This window comes from Culex quinquefasciatus, chromosome 2 (assembly GCF_015732765.1).
Source record: "Culex quinquefasciatus strain JHB chromosome 2, VPISU_Cqui_1.0_pri_paternal, whole genome shotgun sequence".
Classification (NCBI taxonomy): Eukaryota; Metazoa; Arthropoda; class Insecta; order Diptera; family Culicidae; genus Culex; species Culex quinquefasciatus.
In genome coordinates, this window is record NC_051862.1 from 106476405 (window position 1) to 106491130 (window position 14726).

At 44.5% G+C, this 14726-nt stretch overlaps 4 protein-coding genes across 6 annotated transcripts in view; 3 read left to right on the plus strand and 1 right to left on the minus strand.

The window, feature by feature from the left end:
• The window catches only part of LOC6047603 (nucleolar complex protein 3 homolog), a 36143-nt gene extending 34285 nt beyond the window's left edge, over window positions 1-1858 (minus strand). For both annotated transcript variants that reach the window (XM_038255839.1, XM_038255840.1), the window contains exons 1-2: window positions 1722-1858; window positions 768-1664 (exon numbers count right to left, since the gene is read on the minus strand). In XM_038255839.1, the coding sequence (XP_038111767.1) occupies window positions 768-1664; window positions 1722-1736 (912 nt within the window). In that variant the 5' untranslated portion in view covers window positions 1737-1858. The remainder of the gene's footprint in view (window positions 1-767; window positions 1665-1721) is intronic.
• Window positions 1859-2149: 291 nt separating this feature from the next.
• On the plus strand, window positions 2150-5143 carry LOC119767379 (protein transport protein Sec31A-like). Of its 2 annotated transcripts, XM_038255852.1 has the most exons (3): window positions 2150-2270; window positions 4708-4885; window positions 4944-5143. In XM_038255852.1, the coding sequence occupies exons 2-3, from the start codon at window positions 4769-4771 to the stop codon at window positions 5004-5006; spliced, it is 180 nt and encodes a 59-aa protein (XP_038111780.1). In that variant the 5' UTR covers window positions 2150-2270; window positions 4708-4768; the 3' UTR covers window positions 5007-5143. The 2 variants fall into 2 exon arrangements, with proteins under 2 accessions (XP_038111780.1, XP_038111779.1); XM_038255851.1 differs by lacking the exon at window positions 2150-2270 and having other exon boundaries at window positions 4228-4885.
• Window positions 5144-5158: 15 nt separating this feature from the next.
• LOC6047601 lies at window positions 5159-6384 on the plus strand. The gene is made up of 3 exons (XM_038250582.1): window positions 5159-5761; window positions 5818-5985; window positions 6044-6384. The coding sequence occupies exon 3, from the start codon at window positions 6079-6081 to the stop codon at window positions 6382-6384; it is 306 nt and encodes a 101-aa protein (XP_038106510.1). The 5' UTR covers window positions 5159-5761; window positions 5818-5985; window positions 6044-6078.
• Window positions 6385-12432: 6048 nt separating this feature from the next.
• Window positions 12433-13091, plus strand: LOC119767376. Its single transcript, XM_038255847.1, has 2 exons — window positions 12433-12559; window positions 12629-13091. Exon 2 carries the CDS (start codon window positions 12641-12643, stop codon window positions 12953-12955), a length of 315 nt encoding a protein of 104 aa, XP_038111775.1. The 5' UTR covers window positions 12433-12559; window positions 12629-12640; the 3' UTR covers window positions 12956-13091.
• Window positions 13092-14726: the final 1635 nt, after the last annotated feature.

The window sequence follows — 14726 nt, forward strand, 5'->3', positions numbered from 1 at the left end:
TACGAGCAACACGCTAGAACACGCTTTGAGTGTTCGTGCCAGGCATGGGGGTGGTAAGCGATGTAAGTATAAGCGCCTAACCATTCAAAGTGTGCCTATTAACTTTCATTAAAGCAAAAACATTTATGTTTAGTTTGAATTCAAAAACTAGTTGTTATTTTACTGTGTATTGTTTTCTCCTGAAATCTTTCCTAGTGTTGAGTCGTGTTTATATGTTGCTATTTCTTTTGTCGCGGTGTTTTGTGACAGTTTTTGGTCCTAAGCATGTTATAAAAGTTTACCAAAAGTACAATAGTAATATTTGTGTTAATCCTTTAACCATTCCATAAATTTAGTAAGGGCTCGAACCTCACTTGTTTGAAAAAAGAGTGAAAATTGAAAACAATAGACAGTAAAAGAGAATATATTTTACAAAAATCCAGAATCAATAGTAAATCATTCTCTTACGTACGCGTATTTTAAAGAATAAAAATGAGATGCTGGATGTCAAAAAATAAAAATAAAATCAGAATACATCCATTAGATGTAAAATTAGAAAATAGTTAATAAATAAAGATACAAAACAAGCTTAGATTATAGTGATGATAATTTATAGGACTGATAAACATCTATTCAAATGAATAAACGCAATAAAATCAAAAACGTTACTTAATCCACCTTTAGGTGGTTGGGCCTTCCTCAAGGGGTTTGATTTTCGGTGTGCAAATATTTTGTGTGCAGTTATGATTAGCACAGGGGGAGAATTTGGTGCAGTGTGCAATACTTACATGTAAACTTATGTCAAAACGATTATCCTTCTTGAAAATAGTTACAAAACAGTTGTATACACACATTCGAACACTCAATGAATCGCTGTTCAATAGAGCAGCAAGAATTTGAACAATATTGATGCTGTAGTTGAAATAAGGATGTGCGACCAAGAGATTACACATGCAATTCACGGAAATTTCAGCTAGTTGACATTCTTCCGAGGGTACGATTTTTTTAGTGGTTTTGAGCAATGACTTGGAGATGCTTTCACAGTAAACTAAATAGCACTGGAAATGCTTGAGTAGTTTGTTTTCAAAGTTTACTCTGGTGATAGTTGTTTTTTTCATCTTGTGGACACTTGCATCTAAGATACCCAGTTTGTATTCTGGTATAATATCTTTGAACAGCTCTGCGATTGATATGAGAGCAAGTTTTCTGATAACCAGGGCATTTTTTTCGCCATTTTGCAACTTATCAGAGACTAGATCCATTAAAATTGCTAATTTCTCAATCTTTGTTTCCGGATTTTCTTGGATGGACGTACACGTAACACCAATCAAAAATTTTTGACGCTCAATAATTTCTTCCCGTTTTTGCAGCATATCTGCAAACCCTATTGCTGTGCATATCGCCGAAGTCGTATCATTAATTTCATGGTTAATTTTCGGTTCTGGAAGTACATCTTCGGACTTGTGCACTTGTACAAAGTCTGACTGACGACTTATCAATTGTCCAGTCTTTGTTTTTATAGGGAGAAGCGGTTTCAATGATTCCTGGCGGTTAAACGCATCCTGATGTGACTCGTATTCTTTTTCAAGCTTATTGGACGCCATTCTTTTACTTTTAGTTAGACTGTTTTTTTTTGCCACTCGATTTTTTGAACTCATTCGTGGCAGCTTAGATGACTTTTTTTGCTAAAATTAACTGATTCATATAAAATTGACACAAAAAAAACAGGTTTCAGTACTCACATATCCTTCAATCATCGCAATGTTTTTGGCAAGTTAAGGATTGAATCGAGCGCGTGTTCAAAACGACTGATACACAGTCAGCTGGAGATACTCAAAATCAAGTTCAAATTCACTCAAAATCAAGTTTAGATCTCGAACTGAAAATTAGTGCACGGTTACTGAAAATCGCACTTTTGGGAGTTCAGAAATCGCACTTTTGACAGTTCGCTTAACCCTTTTGAGCCTGATGGGTCATATATGACCCAAATATCAAAATTTTCAAAACTAGCCTATAATTTTCGTATGGTCATAAGAATCATTTTCCCATCATTGACTAAAAAAATATTTTTTTGAAAATTCAGGCCTGAAAGGGTTAAACGAACTCAAAAAAGTGTGATTTCGCGAACTCGAAAAACTGTGAAAATTACCAAAAACCGAGTTCAGTTAAGCGAACTCCCAAAAGTGCGATTTTGGACTTAGCGAATTTTTTGAAATTCGTTTGAAACGTTTCGTCCTAAATGTTTTTGTTTAGTTATTTTTTGTGCTCCGGAGTTAGGAGTTGGATTTCAGGTAAGTAAAACGGACGGATTTTTTGTGGCGAAAAGGGTCGGTCTGGACTGGTACTGGACAAGGTTTTGCAAGAGGAATCTGTCCACCGGTGGACGGATTACCTACCGATGTTGGCGAAAAGGTTTTGCAAGAGGAATCCGTCCGCCGGTAGACGGATTGCCTGCCAATGCTGGAGAAAAGGTTTTACAAGAGGAATCCGTCCGCCGGTGGACGGATTACCTGCCAATGACGCAAGAGGAATCCGTCCATCGGTGGACGGATTACCTGCCAATGTTGGCGAAAAGGTTCCGTCCACCGGTGGACGGATCACGGCACAAGGTTTTGCAAGAGGAATCCGTCCACCGGTGGACGGATTGCCTTCCAAAAATGGCGAAAAGGTTCCGTCCACCGGTGGACGGAACACGGCACAAGGTTTTGCTAGAGGAATCCGTCTGCCGGTGGACGGATTACCAGCCGAAGTTGGCGAAAAGGTTCCGTCCACCGGCGGACGGATTACTGGACAAGGTTTTGCAAGAGGAATCCGTCCGCCGGTGGACGGATTGCCTTCCAATAATGGCGAAAAGGTTCCGTCCACCGGTGGACGGAACACGGCACAAGGCAAGGGGCTGGAAACTCTTAGAACTTTACCTAAGTATATTAATAAGTATACTTAAATAATGTTAGTATACTTACGCTCTTCCACCCTAACATGAATCATCTTTTAAAAAAACGTCGGGGTGACGTCTAGAAATGTCACAACTTTTTTTTTGTTTATTTTGGTTTCTGCCAAACCTAACCAACAAATCGACGGAACCGGCAAGTTGAGAAATAGTTCCTCCAGGGCTTGAGAATCATTCTGGAATAAATTAATCGAAAATCCCCTCTTATTCTTCAGGGCAGCGCCAAACTTACATCCGGTTTCAAAGCTCTCCCGGAGTGGTGACTTTCGTTGGCTTGGAGGGGGCTTTTGGCGATTACACTTTGATATTTTTCAATGATATTATCGCAGATTATGCGCGGATACGGGGACTGTGCGGACCCGTTGCGGGAATGAGTTTGGTGCAGAAGATTGCACCAGTTGCACGGAATTATGCATGAAGCGATTGATCACTCAATGGACCGGCAGGCCAGTTTGGTGCTGCCGAGAGGAGAGCTTAGAGTACATTATAAGGAGGAATCCGTCGTGGGTTACTGAAGTAGGGGACCTTACTTTTGGGACAAAGTATTTGTAAAAAAGATGAAGGATCTTTACACGACCGTTTTTTGGAGCTGGGAGGTTTGGGATCAAGTTTTTGATCGTATTTGGACGAGTCGGATGAGGTTTCTGCCAAATAGAAGAAACGACAGAACCGGCGGGTTGTGCCAAATTTCTTCAAGGGTTTTGGAAACATTCTAGAATAAATTCTCGATTAACTTGACCCGGAACCCGCGAGGCAAAAAGCTGCTGCGATTTAGTACCTATAGGTCACAGGCCGAGGAATTGCCCTTTTCGGACTTTAAAAAAAGGGGATATGCTGTCTGGCTACAGCTGGGTGATCGAATGGTGGTTCTATCATGTGAACCATGTCGTTTTTATTCAATTTTCAGCTTTAAATGTATGATAAACTAAACTAAAAAACTGCCACCTCATGAAAATTTTAATGCTCAGCCTCGTGCTCAACGTAAACATAAACACAGGCAAGCAAACGAACGAACCGAACTGTCAAAGCCAAGAAGCGTAAAGTTAAGGTGGTCTCGTGATTCGAATTTCGTTAGTATATTAACAAGTATATTAAAATAACGTAAGTATACTTAAATTGACTAATTATACTTGGAGTTTCCTGCCCCTTGGCACAAGGTTTTGCTAGAGGAATCCGTCTGCCGGTGGACGGATTACCTGCCAATGTTGGCGAAAAGGTTCCGTCCACCGGTGCCGTGGTTTTGCTAGAGGAATCCGTCTGCCGGTGGACGGATTACCAGCCGAAGTTGGCGAAAAGGTTCCGTCCACCGGCGGACGGATTACTGGACAAGGGTTTTCAAGAGGAATCCGTCCACCGGTGGATGAATTGCCTTCCGCCGGTTTAGCAAGAGAATTCTTTCCAACGGTGGACAGGTTTCGGCAAAGATGGGAAGAGCTATCGGATAGGCGTTGGATGGATTTTTATGGTTTAAACTAAGTTTGACTTTTATTTCAGAATATTTCAGAAAAATACGAATACTCTGCAAGACTCACTTCCCGAAGATCTTTTCGATTCCAGCATGAATGTGCCTTGGGCCAGACAGGCCCGAACGACAACATCGCCGCATCACAGGTTTGCGACGGGGTTCGCTGAACCGTCCCGTCCTTTCGTATTAATTTTATCACCAGCTGCGATGGATCCCTCGTCCCTACCAAGTACGCGTTCCGGATTAGACAACCCTCAAACTGGTGAAACTTATTCTTGATAAAGCTTATCTGTAACTAACCTTTTGTTTTCAGGTCAACTCGGACAATCCCGGAAAAAACATCTACCGCACACAATCTAGACACGTTCCCCGGAATGGACAGCATCGGGCACGAGCCGGTTCACCCGTTCGCAGGACAGCCGCAGTTCACCTGCAACGATCTGAAGCGACCACCCAAGTGGTTGAAGCGACCAACGGGAACGTGCTTTGGGGTGAGTCGCCATCATAAACTTCCACAAAATAAAACCTAAAATTTTCAACCCCTCACAGTTCGGCGGCAAGCTGGTCAACGGAACGAGTCGCACCGCACCATGGTCACGTAACTGTTGGTGATGCTGTACCGCTGTATGTGCACCCGGAACTACGCCGAGTAGCGAGCCAGCTGGACCGCGGACAGTGAAAACGAGCAGGAACCAAATTAGCAACATCGCGTCTTGGAAGGCGTTGCCATCCAGGTCAACAACCACCGCGTCAGGGAACAGTTCCTGTTTACAAGGTCACTTTAAAATTTGGGACGTGACGAATGGCGAACTGATGGCGGAAATCCACCGTAACAACTACTTTGACATGCAACGCAAGGAGGGCCAACGATCGCCAACGGGACCTGTGCTGATCAAAGGCAAACCTTCCAACACGAACATCACCAGAATGCAGGAAATCTACCCCGAACCTACAGGCCTACAGCCTGAAAAAGAAGCTTCAGTTCAACTTCACCAGTCCAAACAAAGCCAAGAACCGAAATCCGGCAAGGATCCGTCCCTCTTTGACTTTGCGGCACAGGCACAGTACGTGAAGGTGTTTACCAGCGATCCGGCGAACTCACAGAAACGACTCAGCAATGCCGGATTGTGAGCGGAGCTCCGAAACCGCTTCCTCTCGTCTTCCGGTCTAAACACGATGCGACCACCGTGCAGCTGCGACAAAACCGCAACGAAGAAACGTTCCAACGACCTAGCAGCAGTACGGCGCGCAAGAAATCCTACCAAACCTCGCCGATCTGGTGTCTGGACTTTCTGGATAATCTCATCGTGATCGGGTGCGCCGACGGGCGGCTCGAGTTCTGGGACGGCACCACCGGCAACTTGAAGGTAAGCTCGTAGATCTCAAGTCGTGTTGGCAGCTAACTGAGGTGCGTTTGTTTCAGGGCATCTACGAGACGGAGCACACCCCAACAACGGGGTCACCAACATCAAGCTGACTGGGGACAAGGTTGTGGCGGCCCGGCTCAGCGGCCGCATCGACTTCCTGCGGTTCGAAACGTAGACTCAGGGTCGGCAGATCGACTGGGGATTTACGTCCGCGTACCGGCGCAGTAAGTTTTATCAACTCAATTGTCCAAGGATCATTTTAACATCTTCCAAAATTTCCAGCGCACATTTGCACCGGTTCGGCGGGTAGCTTAAGCATGTTCCAGCAGCCGAACGGTCCGACCAGCGTTCATCACGCCTCGGAGGAGGAGCTGCGCTGCATCCTGAAGTTTCACCAGCAGGGCCCCCAGATGCCGGAGACGTGTCGGGAGGTGGCCGGCGAAACCGTCATGACCTGTAGCATGGACCACACGGTGAAGGTGTTCCGGCACTGTCACTGCGGGCCGATCTCGTGTCATGGCCCGTTCGAGCCGCCGAAGCCTGGAGCTGGATGTGACCTCGGCCGAGGACAACCGCAAGATGCGCGAGTACGATTTGGTAAGCGTGTGGTTTTCTGGACTTGATTACCCAGTCACGAAATATTCTAGCAGAGCTGGTTCTGCCAGAATCCTGCTAGAACGGTGGAACATTTCTGCTAGAATGCTGTAAGAATATCCAGCTCTGTGAGAACTCTGCTAGAATCCTGCTAGAACGTCGTGACTGGGTATGAGTGGATTTTTCACTCAAACGAACCCAATCAAACCGTTCTCCGCTTGACGGGTTCATTCCGCTTCGAATTCCGCTTCGAAAATTGCTTCGAAATATTCTAAACGGAATCTCCGGATGGACTCCGCTTCAATTCCGTTTGAGCCATTTTTGCACCAGGGCGACATCTGCTGGTGTATGACAGAACTTCGGTGACATTTCGCCGAAACGGGTTTTCTTTGGGTGTGTGAGTGAGGCGACCTTATACAAAGCCAAGTCAAACGTGTTTTATCCTGAAATTTTTCGCGAACGCAGTCAGAATAGTTTTTAAACAGTTTTTTTTTCGGAAATTTCAAAGAGTCCGCTTGCAAAAATACTATTGCGACATCAACATGTGTCCGCACCCACTGAGGGAGTCGACGATCACAAAAAATCGGAGACGAACGGCCACGATCATCCGCGTGTGGACCAAACAAACAGACGGCGGTAACTCGGCGGCCACAAACGACGTCGACATGGCACCGGCAATTGCAAAGGAGTCCGCTCTTCTAACAGATTCGATGAAAAGGGGCGACCCATTTTCTACGGATGAAGTTCGGTGAGTAATTTGTGGTTATCAATCCCCCCTCAAGTTCTGAGGAATATTTTTCATGATTTTTAGAAAACTGCCGAGTAAGGCTAAGAGGAACGCGGCGTTCAGAGATTCCACGATCCTCAGCGTGTGCTATCCGGCATAATTCACGACGACGCGGCCAGCTGACGTCGGCGATTCGGTTGCTCACGGGTGCGGTATCGATTGCAGCATCGGTTACACTTCTAGGCCTTATGAATTGTAAATTTTGTTTTGTAAAAGATGTGAATTTTTAAAAATTAAAAAAATGGGGATTCACGGTGGAGTGGAGTGGGAGTCTTAATTTTGTTAAAAATTATATAAAAAGCGCTTGAAACAAAAACCATTAGATTTTTAATTATTGTTGAATTACGGTTCAACCAAAACAAAAAAGAAACCAGAAAGCAAAAACAAGAAGAAGAAGAAGAAGAAGCTGTCAAAACCAACCCGTCAATTCCGTTTCGATTCCGTTTGAATTCCGCTTGAACCGATTTGCGGCGAAAACTCAAACGGAACCGGTTGTTGCGTTTGAAACGGAATGCGGTTTAGAATCTAAAACGAACACTGTTTAGAATTCGAATCGAACTTTTTTCGCTCAAGCGGAATTCTAAACGGAATTCAAACGGAACGCGCTGAGTGGGAAAGCTCAAATGCTGAACTGAAGTTATACCCGTTGGCACGGGCGAGTTATAGCCGGTTTTAATGAAATGGTTATAAGTTATAACCAAGTTAAAACCGAAACGTTCGCACGGGCGCGAGTGGTTTTAACGGTTTTAACTATTTTTACAGTTCATAGAAGGCTTTGAATGTTCTGTGTTGTCATTTATTTTCTATATTTTTCGGTGATGCGGATTTCTTGACCATCATGGCCACTCTTTCCGGTGAACCATGAGGGCCAGATTTTTTTTTGGGTTTTTTGCTCCCGGGTTAGGGTAGGATGGTAGGTACATTAAAATTTATTTTTTATAAGTTCAATGTATTTTGACTGAGCTTTAGATTGTCGGTTCTGCCAGAATCCTGCTAGAACGGTGGAACATTTCTGCTAGAATGCTGTAAGAATATCCAGCTCTGTGAGAACTCTGCTAGAATCCTGCTAGAACGTCGTGACTGGGTATGAGTGGATTTTTCACTCAAACGAACCCAATCAAACCGTTCTCCGCTTGACGGGTTCATTCCGCTTCGAATTCCGCTTCGAAAATTGCTTCGAAATATTCTAAACGGAATCTCCGGATGGACTCCGCTTCAATTCCGTTTGAGCCATTTTTGCACCAGGGCGACATCTGCTGGTGTATGACAGAACTTCGGTGACATTTCGCCGAAACGGGTTTTCTTTGGGTGTGTGAGTGAGGCGACCTTATACAAAGCCAAGTCAAACGTGTTTTATCCTGAAATTTTTCGCGAACGCAGTCAGAATAGTTTTTAAACAGTTTTTTTTTCGGAAATTTCAAAGAGTCCGCTTGCAAAAATACTATTGCGACATCAACATGTGTCCGCACCCACTGAGGGAGTCGACGATCACAAAAAATCGGAGACGAACGGCCACGATCATCCGCGTGTGGACCAAACAAACAGACGGCGGTAACTCGGCGGCCACAAACGACGTCGACATGGCACCGGCAATTGCAAAGGAGTCCGCTCTTCTAACAGATTCGATGAAAAGGGGCGACCCATTTTCTACGGATGAAGTTCGGTGAGTAATTTGTGGTTATCAATCCCCCTCAAGTTCTGAGGAATATTTTCATGATTTTTAGAAAACTGCCGAGTAAGGCTAAGAGGAACGCGGCGTTCAGAGATTCCACGATCCTCAGCGTGTGCTATCCGGCATAATTCACGACGACGCGGCCAGCTGACGTCGGCGATTCGGTTGCTCACGGGTGCGGTATCGATTGCAGCATCGGTTACACTTCTAGGCCTTATGAATTGTAAATTTTGTTTTGTAAAAGATGTGAATTTTTAAAAATTAAAAAAATGGGGATTCACGGTGGAGTGGAGTGGGGAGTCTTAATTTTGTTAAAAAATTATATAAAAAGCGCTTGAAACAAAAACCATTAGATTTTTAATTATTGTTGAATTACGGTTCAACCAAAACAAAAAAGAAACCAGAAAGCAAAAACAAGAAGAAGAAGAAGAAGAAGCTGTCAAAACCAACCCGTCAATTCCGTTTCGATTCCGTTTGAATTCCGCTTGAACCGATTTGCGGCGAAAACTCAAACGGAACCGGTTGTTGCGTTTGAAACGGAATGCGGTTTAGAATCTAAAACGAACACTGTTTAGAATTCGAATCGAACTTTTTTCGCTCAAGCGGAATTCTAAACGGAATTCAAACGGAACGCGCTGAGTGGGAAAGCTCAAATGCTGAACTGAAGTTATACCCCGTTGGCACGGGCGAGTTATAGCCGGTTTTAATGAAATGGTTATAAGTTATAACCAAGTTAAAACCGAAACGTTCGCACGGGCGCGAGTGGTTTTAACGGTTTTAACTATTTTTACAGTTCATAGAAGGCTTTGAATGTTCTGTGTTGTCATTTATTTTCTATATTTTTCGGTGATGCGGATTTCTTGACCATCATGGCCACTCTTTCCGGTGAACCATGAGGGCCAGATTTTTTTTTGGGTTTTTTGCTCCCGGGTTAGGGTAGGATGGTAGGTACATTAAAATTTATTTTTTATAAGTTCAATGTATTTTGACTGAGCTTTAGATTGTCGGCCGGTTGGAGTTGGTCTGCTGACTCCGGAGGTTCAAAGTTGATCACCAACTGGGATTTTACTTTTGAAGAAATCACGTTGAAGCCGGATCATTCAGATCTGCGCACATGAACGTGTTTATCGACAAAACGTTCTGCCTGACCGTTGAACTTGGGGTGAAACGGGGCAGTGGTGACGTGGCTGTTATCGTTCTTGACGCAGAACTACGCGAACTCGGTAAAGTGGATTCCGTTATCCGATACCAGCCTCTTCAGATTTGCGAACAAGCTTCAAGGATGGTAATCGTTGCAAAGCTTATAATCCGGCGCCACTTGGAGTAAGACCAGCAGAAAGTACTCGCCGTCGATCAGTTCGGCGTAGTCGACATGGACATGTTGATTTTGGCCAGAAAACCAGAGGGGCGTGTGCCGGTGCCTTGGCAGCAGCGGCACAGTGTGGACACGTTCGCATGTAATCAGCGAAGGTCAGTACACATAAATGTGAGCCAAAGCTTTCACGCCGTCGATTCCAGAGTGGCCTTGGTGGAGTTGTTCAAGACGTTGCTTGTGTAGGTCAGAAGGTACCATGAAACGGTAGCAGAACAGGATGCACCCTTGCAGGGTCATGAGCGAGTCGCTTTGGTTGTGGAACCTCTTGAGGTCACGGTCGGCGCTGGCAGGCAGTGCTTTTGGCCAACCTTGGACGTACCGGGAGGGGGTCGGGTCAATCGGCAGAAAACCGAACGGCAGAATGCCGAATGGCAGAATGCCAAATGGCAGAAATTTCAATCGGCAGAAAAATAAATGGCCGAATGATAAATGGCAGAAAAGGTCAAATGGCAGAATATAATATGGCAGAAAAGGTCAATCGGCAGAAAGGGTCAATGAGCAGAAAATTAAGAAGCCGAAAAATCAAAAGGCAGAAAAACCAACAGGCAGAAAAATTAAAAAGCAGAATAGTTAAATGGCAGAACAGCCAAATGGCAGAATAATCAAATGGCAGAAAATTAATTAGCAGAAAATTAAATGGCAGAAAGTTGATCAGCAGAAAAAATAAATAGCAGAAAATTAAATGGCAGAAAATTAAACGGCAGAATAGTTAGTTGGCAGAATAGTCAAATGGCAGAATAGTCAAATGGCAGAACAGCCAAATGGCAGAATAATCAAATGGCGGAATAATTAATTAGCAGAAGAGTTGAATGGCAGAATAGTTAAATGGCAGAATTTCAAATGGCAGAATAAATAATTCACAGGAAAGTTGAATGGCAGAATAGTCAAACGGCAGAATAGTCCAATGGCAGAACAGTCAAATGGCAGAATAGTCAAATGGCAGAATAGTCAAATGGCAGAATTCACTTGATTTAATATTAATAGTACGTTCGTTTAAAATGCCGGTGCGGCACTAAGTGCCGCACTCGTCGGTGCCAGTTTTGATTCAATCGAACGTCATTTGTCAGTGTGCGTGGAACTCGCATGAAACTGAAAAAATATCGAGTGCGGCACTAGAGTTTCAGTTCCAAGATGGCAGCGAAACTCGTGCGGAACTAGCGCGAGTTTTTTCAAAGAAACACTTTGCTTATATTGTAACTTCAGTGTTTATTCAACATAAACAGTTTATCAAGTTTATCAAACAGTTCATGCAATAAAAGTAATAATTTTTAATAAATTGTACTGTTTAACATTTAGAGTCTTTTTGAATAGGTCCTTTAAACAAAAAAAAAACTATGAACCGATGGAGGTTATGTTACACATGACCAGTCTGCCCAAGAACTATGCAAGAAGCATGTTGAAATGGTGGCAAATTTTCGATTCGGACAGTGCATGTGTTTAAATTGGGAGAAAGACCGCAATGTAGTAACGCCCCTTTCAAATGTTGCTCCAGCCAGCCCAGTCACGAAATATTCTAGCAGAGCTGGTTCTGCTAAAACCCTGCTAGAACGGTGGAGCATTTCTGCTAGAATGCTGTAAGAATTTCCAGCTTTGTTAGAACTGTGCTAGATCGTCGTAACTGGGAGATTTCTACCACTTGAAGCAGTGTATGCACTTGGTAAGAAACCAGTCAAGGAAAATTTCAAATGGGCTACAACAGCAGCGAAAGCAAGCCAGAGATGGTGTAGAAAACCCCCCAAAAAATCGCTTCGTTGTTCTGCTGTTCGTAAAAATGTTTTTTGACTCCTTTCCTTTTCGAGCTGCATACTGGCCCTGTGTCCTAAATAGTTCCTTAGTAACTTTTTAAAATGGCGTAACCGAGGGGGACGTCACTCCGCGATAACACACTAAAACGCACAAAAACGAGCTCGAAAAGCATCAACGCTTCTCATCGTGCCGAGTTTTCACATAACGCCACCTTAAAGCAAGTTATCGCATGTTAACGCGCGTTAAAGCGAGTTAAAGCGGCCAGCGTCTGCTCGACTTTGAACCAACCGAATCGATCTTGCAACCTTGCTGTCTTAAGTCGAGTAGTTTTTGATCGGGTTTGGCAACTCGGTATTTGTTTTGGTTTATTTTTCCTGCAGTTTCAGGAAAAATAAACAAAGCAATCTGCGAGTTTTATTTTCCCCCCTCGGTGACGAAATCGCTGCTGGTTTGTGCCGCTACGCTGGTGGTCCCCACGGAGCAGGTGAAATCGTCTCGTTTTGTGGTGCAGATGCGGTCGCCGAAGAATATGCCGACAGGGTTTGTTGAGGTGAACGGGAACGGACGGGTGGACGACATGGAAGGGAAGACGGAAAATCTTCTGACTGCAAACTCAAGGAGAAGGTAAGATTTCGAGGGCAAGATTTTTTTGAGCGGTCGAGTTTAGGATTTTAATTGTTACCGTCCCCCCAGTGTATCGCCGAAATGTTCGCCAAGCAGCTAACGAATTTCTTCAAGGGCTCGAGAACCATCGCCTTGGCCAGGGAACTGCTGATGCGGCTAAAGATCAGCAATGACGATGAGCGTAGCATAATCCGGGGGCGCGGCGGATTCGAAATGGACTCCGAGAGCGTTGAAACGCTGGACGAGGAAGAGGTGGACGTGGATACAGAATGCCTTCCGGTCCTGCCAAAAAAATCATCCGCGAACGTACGTGTAGCGCGACCTAACCGTAATAAGCAGCGACTGTCGGTCCGGAAGTTCAAGATTTCAAGTTCCTCAGCAGCTGTTCCACAGTGACAAGAACAAGAAGGAGGTGCTCAACGAACCAGGAAGAGTTAGCAGAATGGGAGGCAGGAGGAGGCTGAATGCGTCGCGGTTTGGAGATTCGGGACCAGCTGCAGGATTGCAACGAGTCGATCAAAAAGCTGACCGTGGAAAGTTCATGAAATCCATTCTGGAAGGGCAATCTGGAGTTGATCGAGTAGTATGAAATAAATCAAATAATATATTTAAATTTATGGTTTATTGTCTTCCGGAGGATCATCCTGCTCCACTTTTCGTTTCTTGGCGTGGGACTTGTGGAACTTGTTGACCCGGAGCACGGAATTGTCCCGCTTGAAGGCATATTCCGCACTATGATTGACGAGTGACTTGGCCAACAGGTGTTTATCGATGGATTCCTTCCACATATGGTCCATTATTACGTTGCACGTAGAACACATCAAATCTTTGCTGTCCAGATCGACGTGATGCGTCCCTTCCGGATTTTGCATGACCCACCTAAATGACACGAAACCCTCGTCGGTGTACTTTTCACCTCCTCCCTTCTTCACGATCCTCGACCAACGAAAGTTGCTTCTTGATCTTCCCCGACGGCTTCGATTCTTCTTTTGTTTAGCGAGTGGAAGAACGACTTAACTCCTTGTTGGCCGCGATCAGCAGGTTCAGCAACGTGGCCGAGTTATTGATTTGTAACCGCGACGGTCTCTGGAACAACTGCGGCTTCTATTCTGTACCGGCTGCAGTCGAGCTGGCCGCGTTGCATGTTTCTATCGGCGATTTGTTGTTGTTGCCCGCGCCAGAAGCTTAATCACGCCGTTCTGTTGGACAGGTTTGAAATAACTAGAGTTAAAACTCGAGTAAGCCACTTCACGATCAAAACTCACCAACAGCAGGTTGCGAAGATCGGTTTGGTTAGCGGCTGCAGCTCAGATTAGCGGGCTTTTACAGGTGTCGGGCCAGGTGGTACGATTTTAAACGTTTCGTCAATGTTGATCTCCGCAATGCAAACTCCGGGATCCGTTTCTGCAGGTTGAACCTGTTGCCAAAGTCATCATCCAACAAGGTTGGCCGTTTCAAGTCTCTGAAACATGACCCTTGAAGGCAGCTGCAAATGTTTCCTGGTACACCGCTCCTTTTCTGGTTTAAACTTTTGTTTCTTTACGAAAAGTTGGCAGGAGATTTTATTTTTCAAGAAAAAAAAAAGCAAAACAAACTGCTCGAATGATTTGACAACGAGATCTGTCATTTGCTGTTGACAGTTCTCGCTGTCAAAAAAAATCGAGCAGTCTGATGCGTGAACGCAAGAAAAGGTAAAGCAAAAAGCGAGTTAACGCGGTTATCGCGCGTTAAAGCGGAAAAGCAAAAGTTAGCGCTGCAAAGGTATGAAAAGGAAGCTTTATCGCTCGGTCAACGCGAGAGTGACACCCCCCCTCGGGCGTAACCATTAATGTAAACAAACAGTCTATCCCACTTGCTCTGGTGACAGTTATCGTTGTGTAAGAGTGAAATAGAGTTATCTACGTGCGTATGTATTGCGTATTTGAACACGAAGGGTTTTTAGGTTAAAATTTGTACCCACCAGCAAAAACAAAGTGTGCGTGAGATCGGGCTTAGAAAGCTTAGATTTTGTTTATACTATTTTCGAGTAGATCAATCGCCTGTAAAAACCAACCGGACCCTAAGATGAAAGTTTTCGTGAGTTGCGCGTATTCACCGACAGATGGCTAGTGGGCCTCGTCGGAGTCCGTCCATCAAATACGCAACTCAAAATTTGCATAGGAAACTT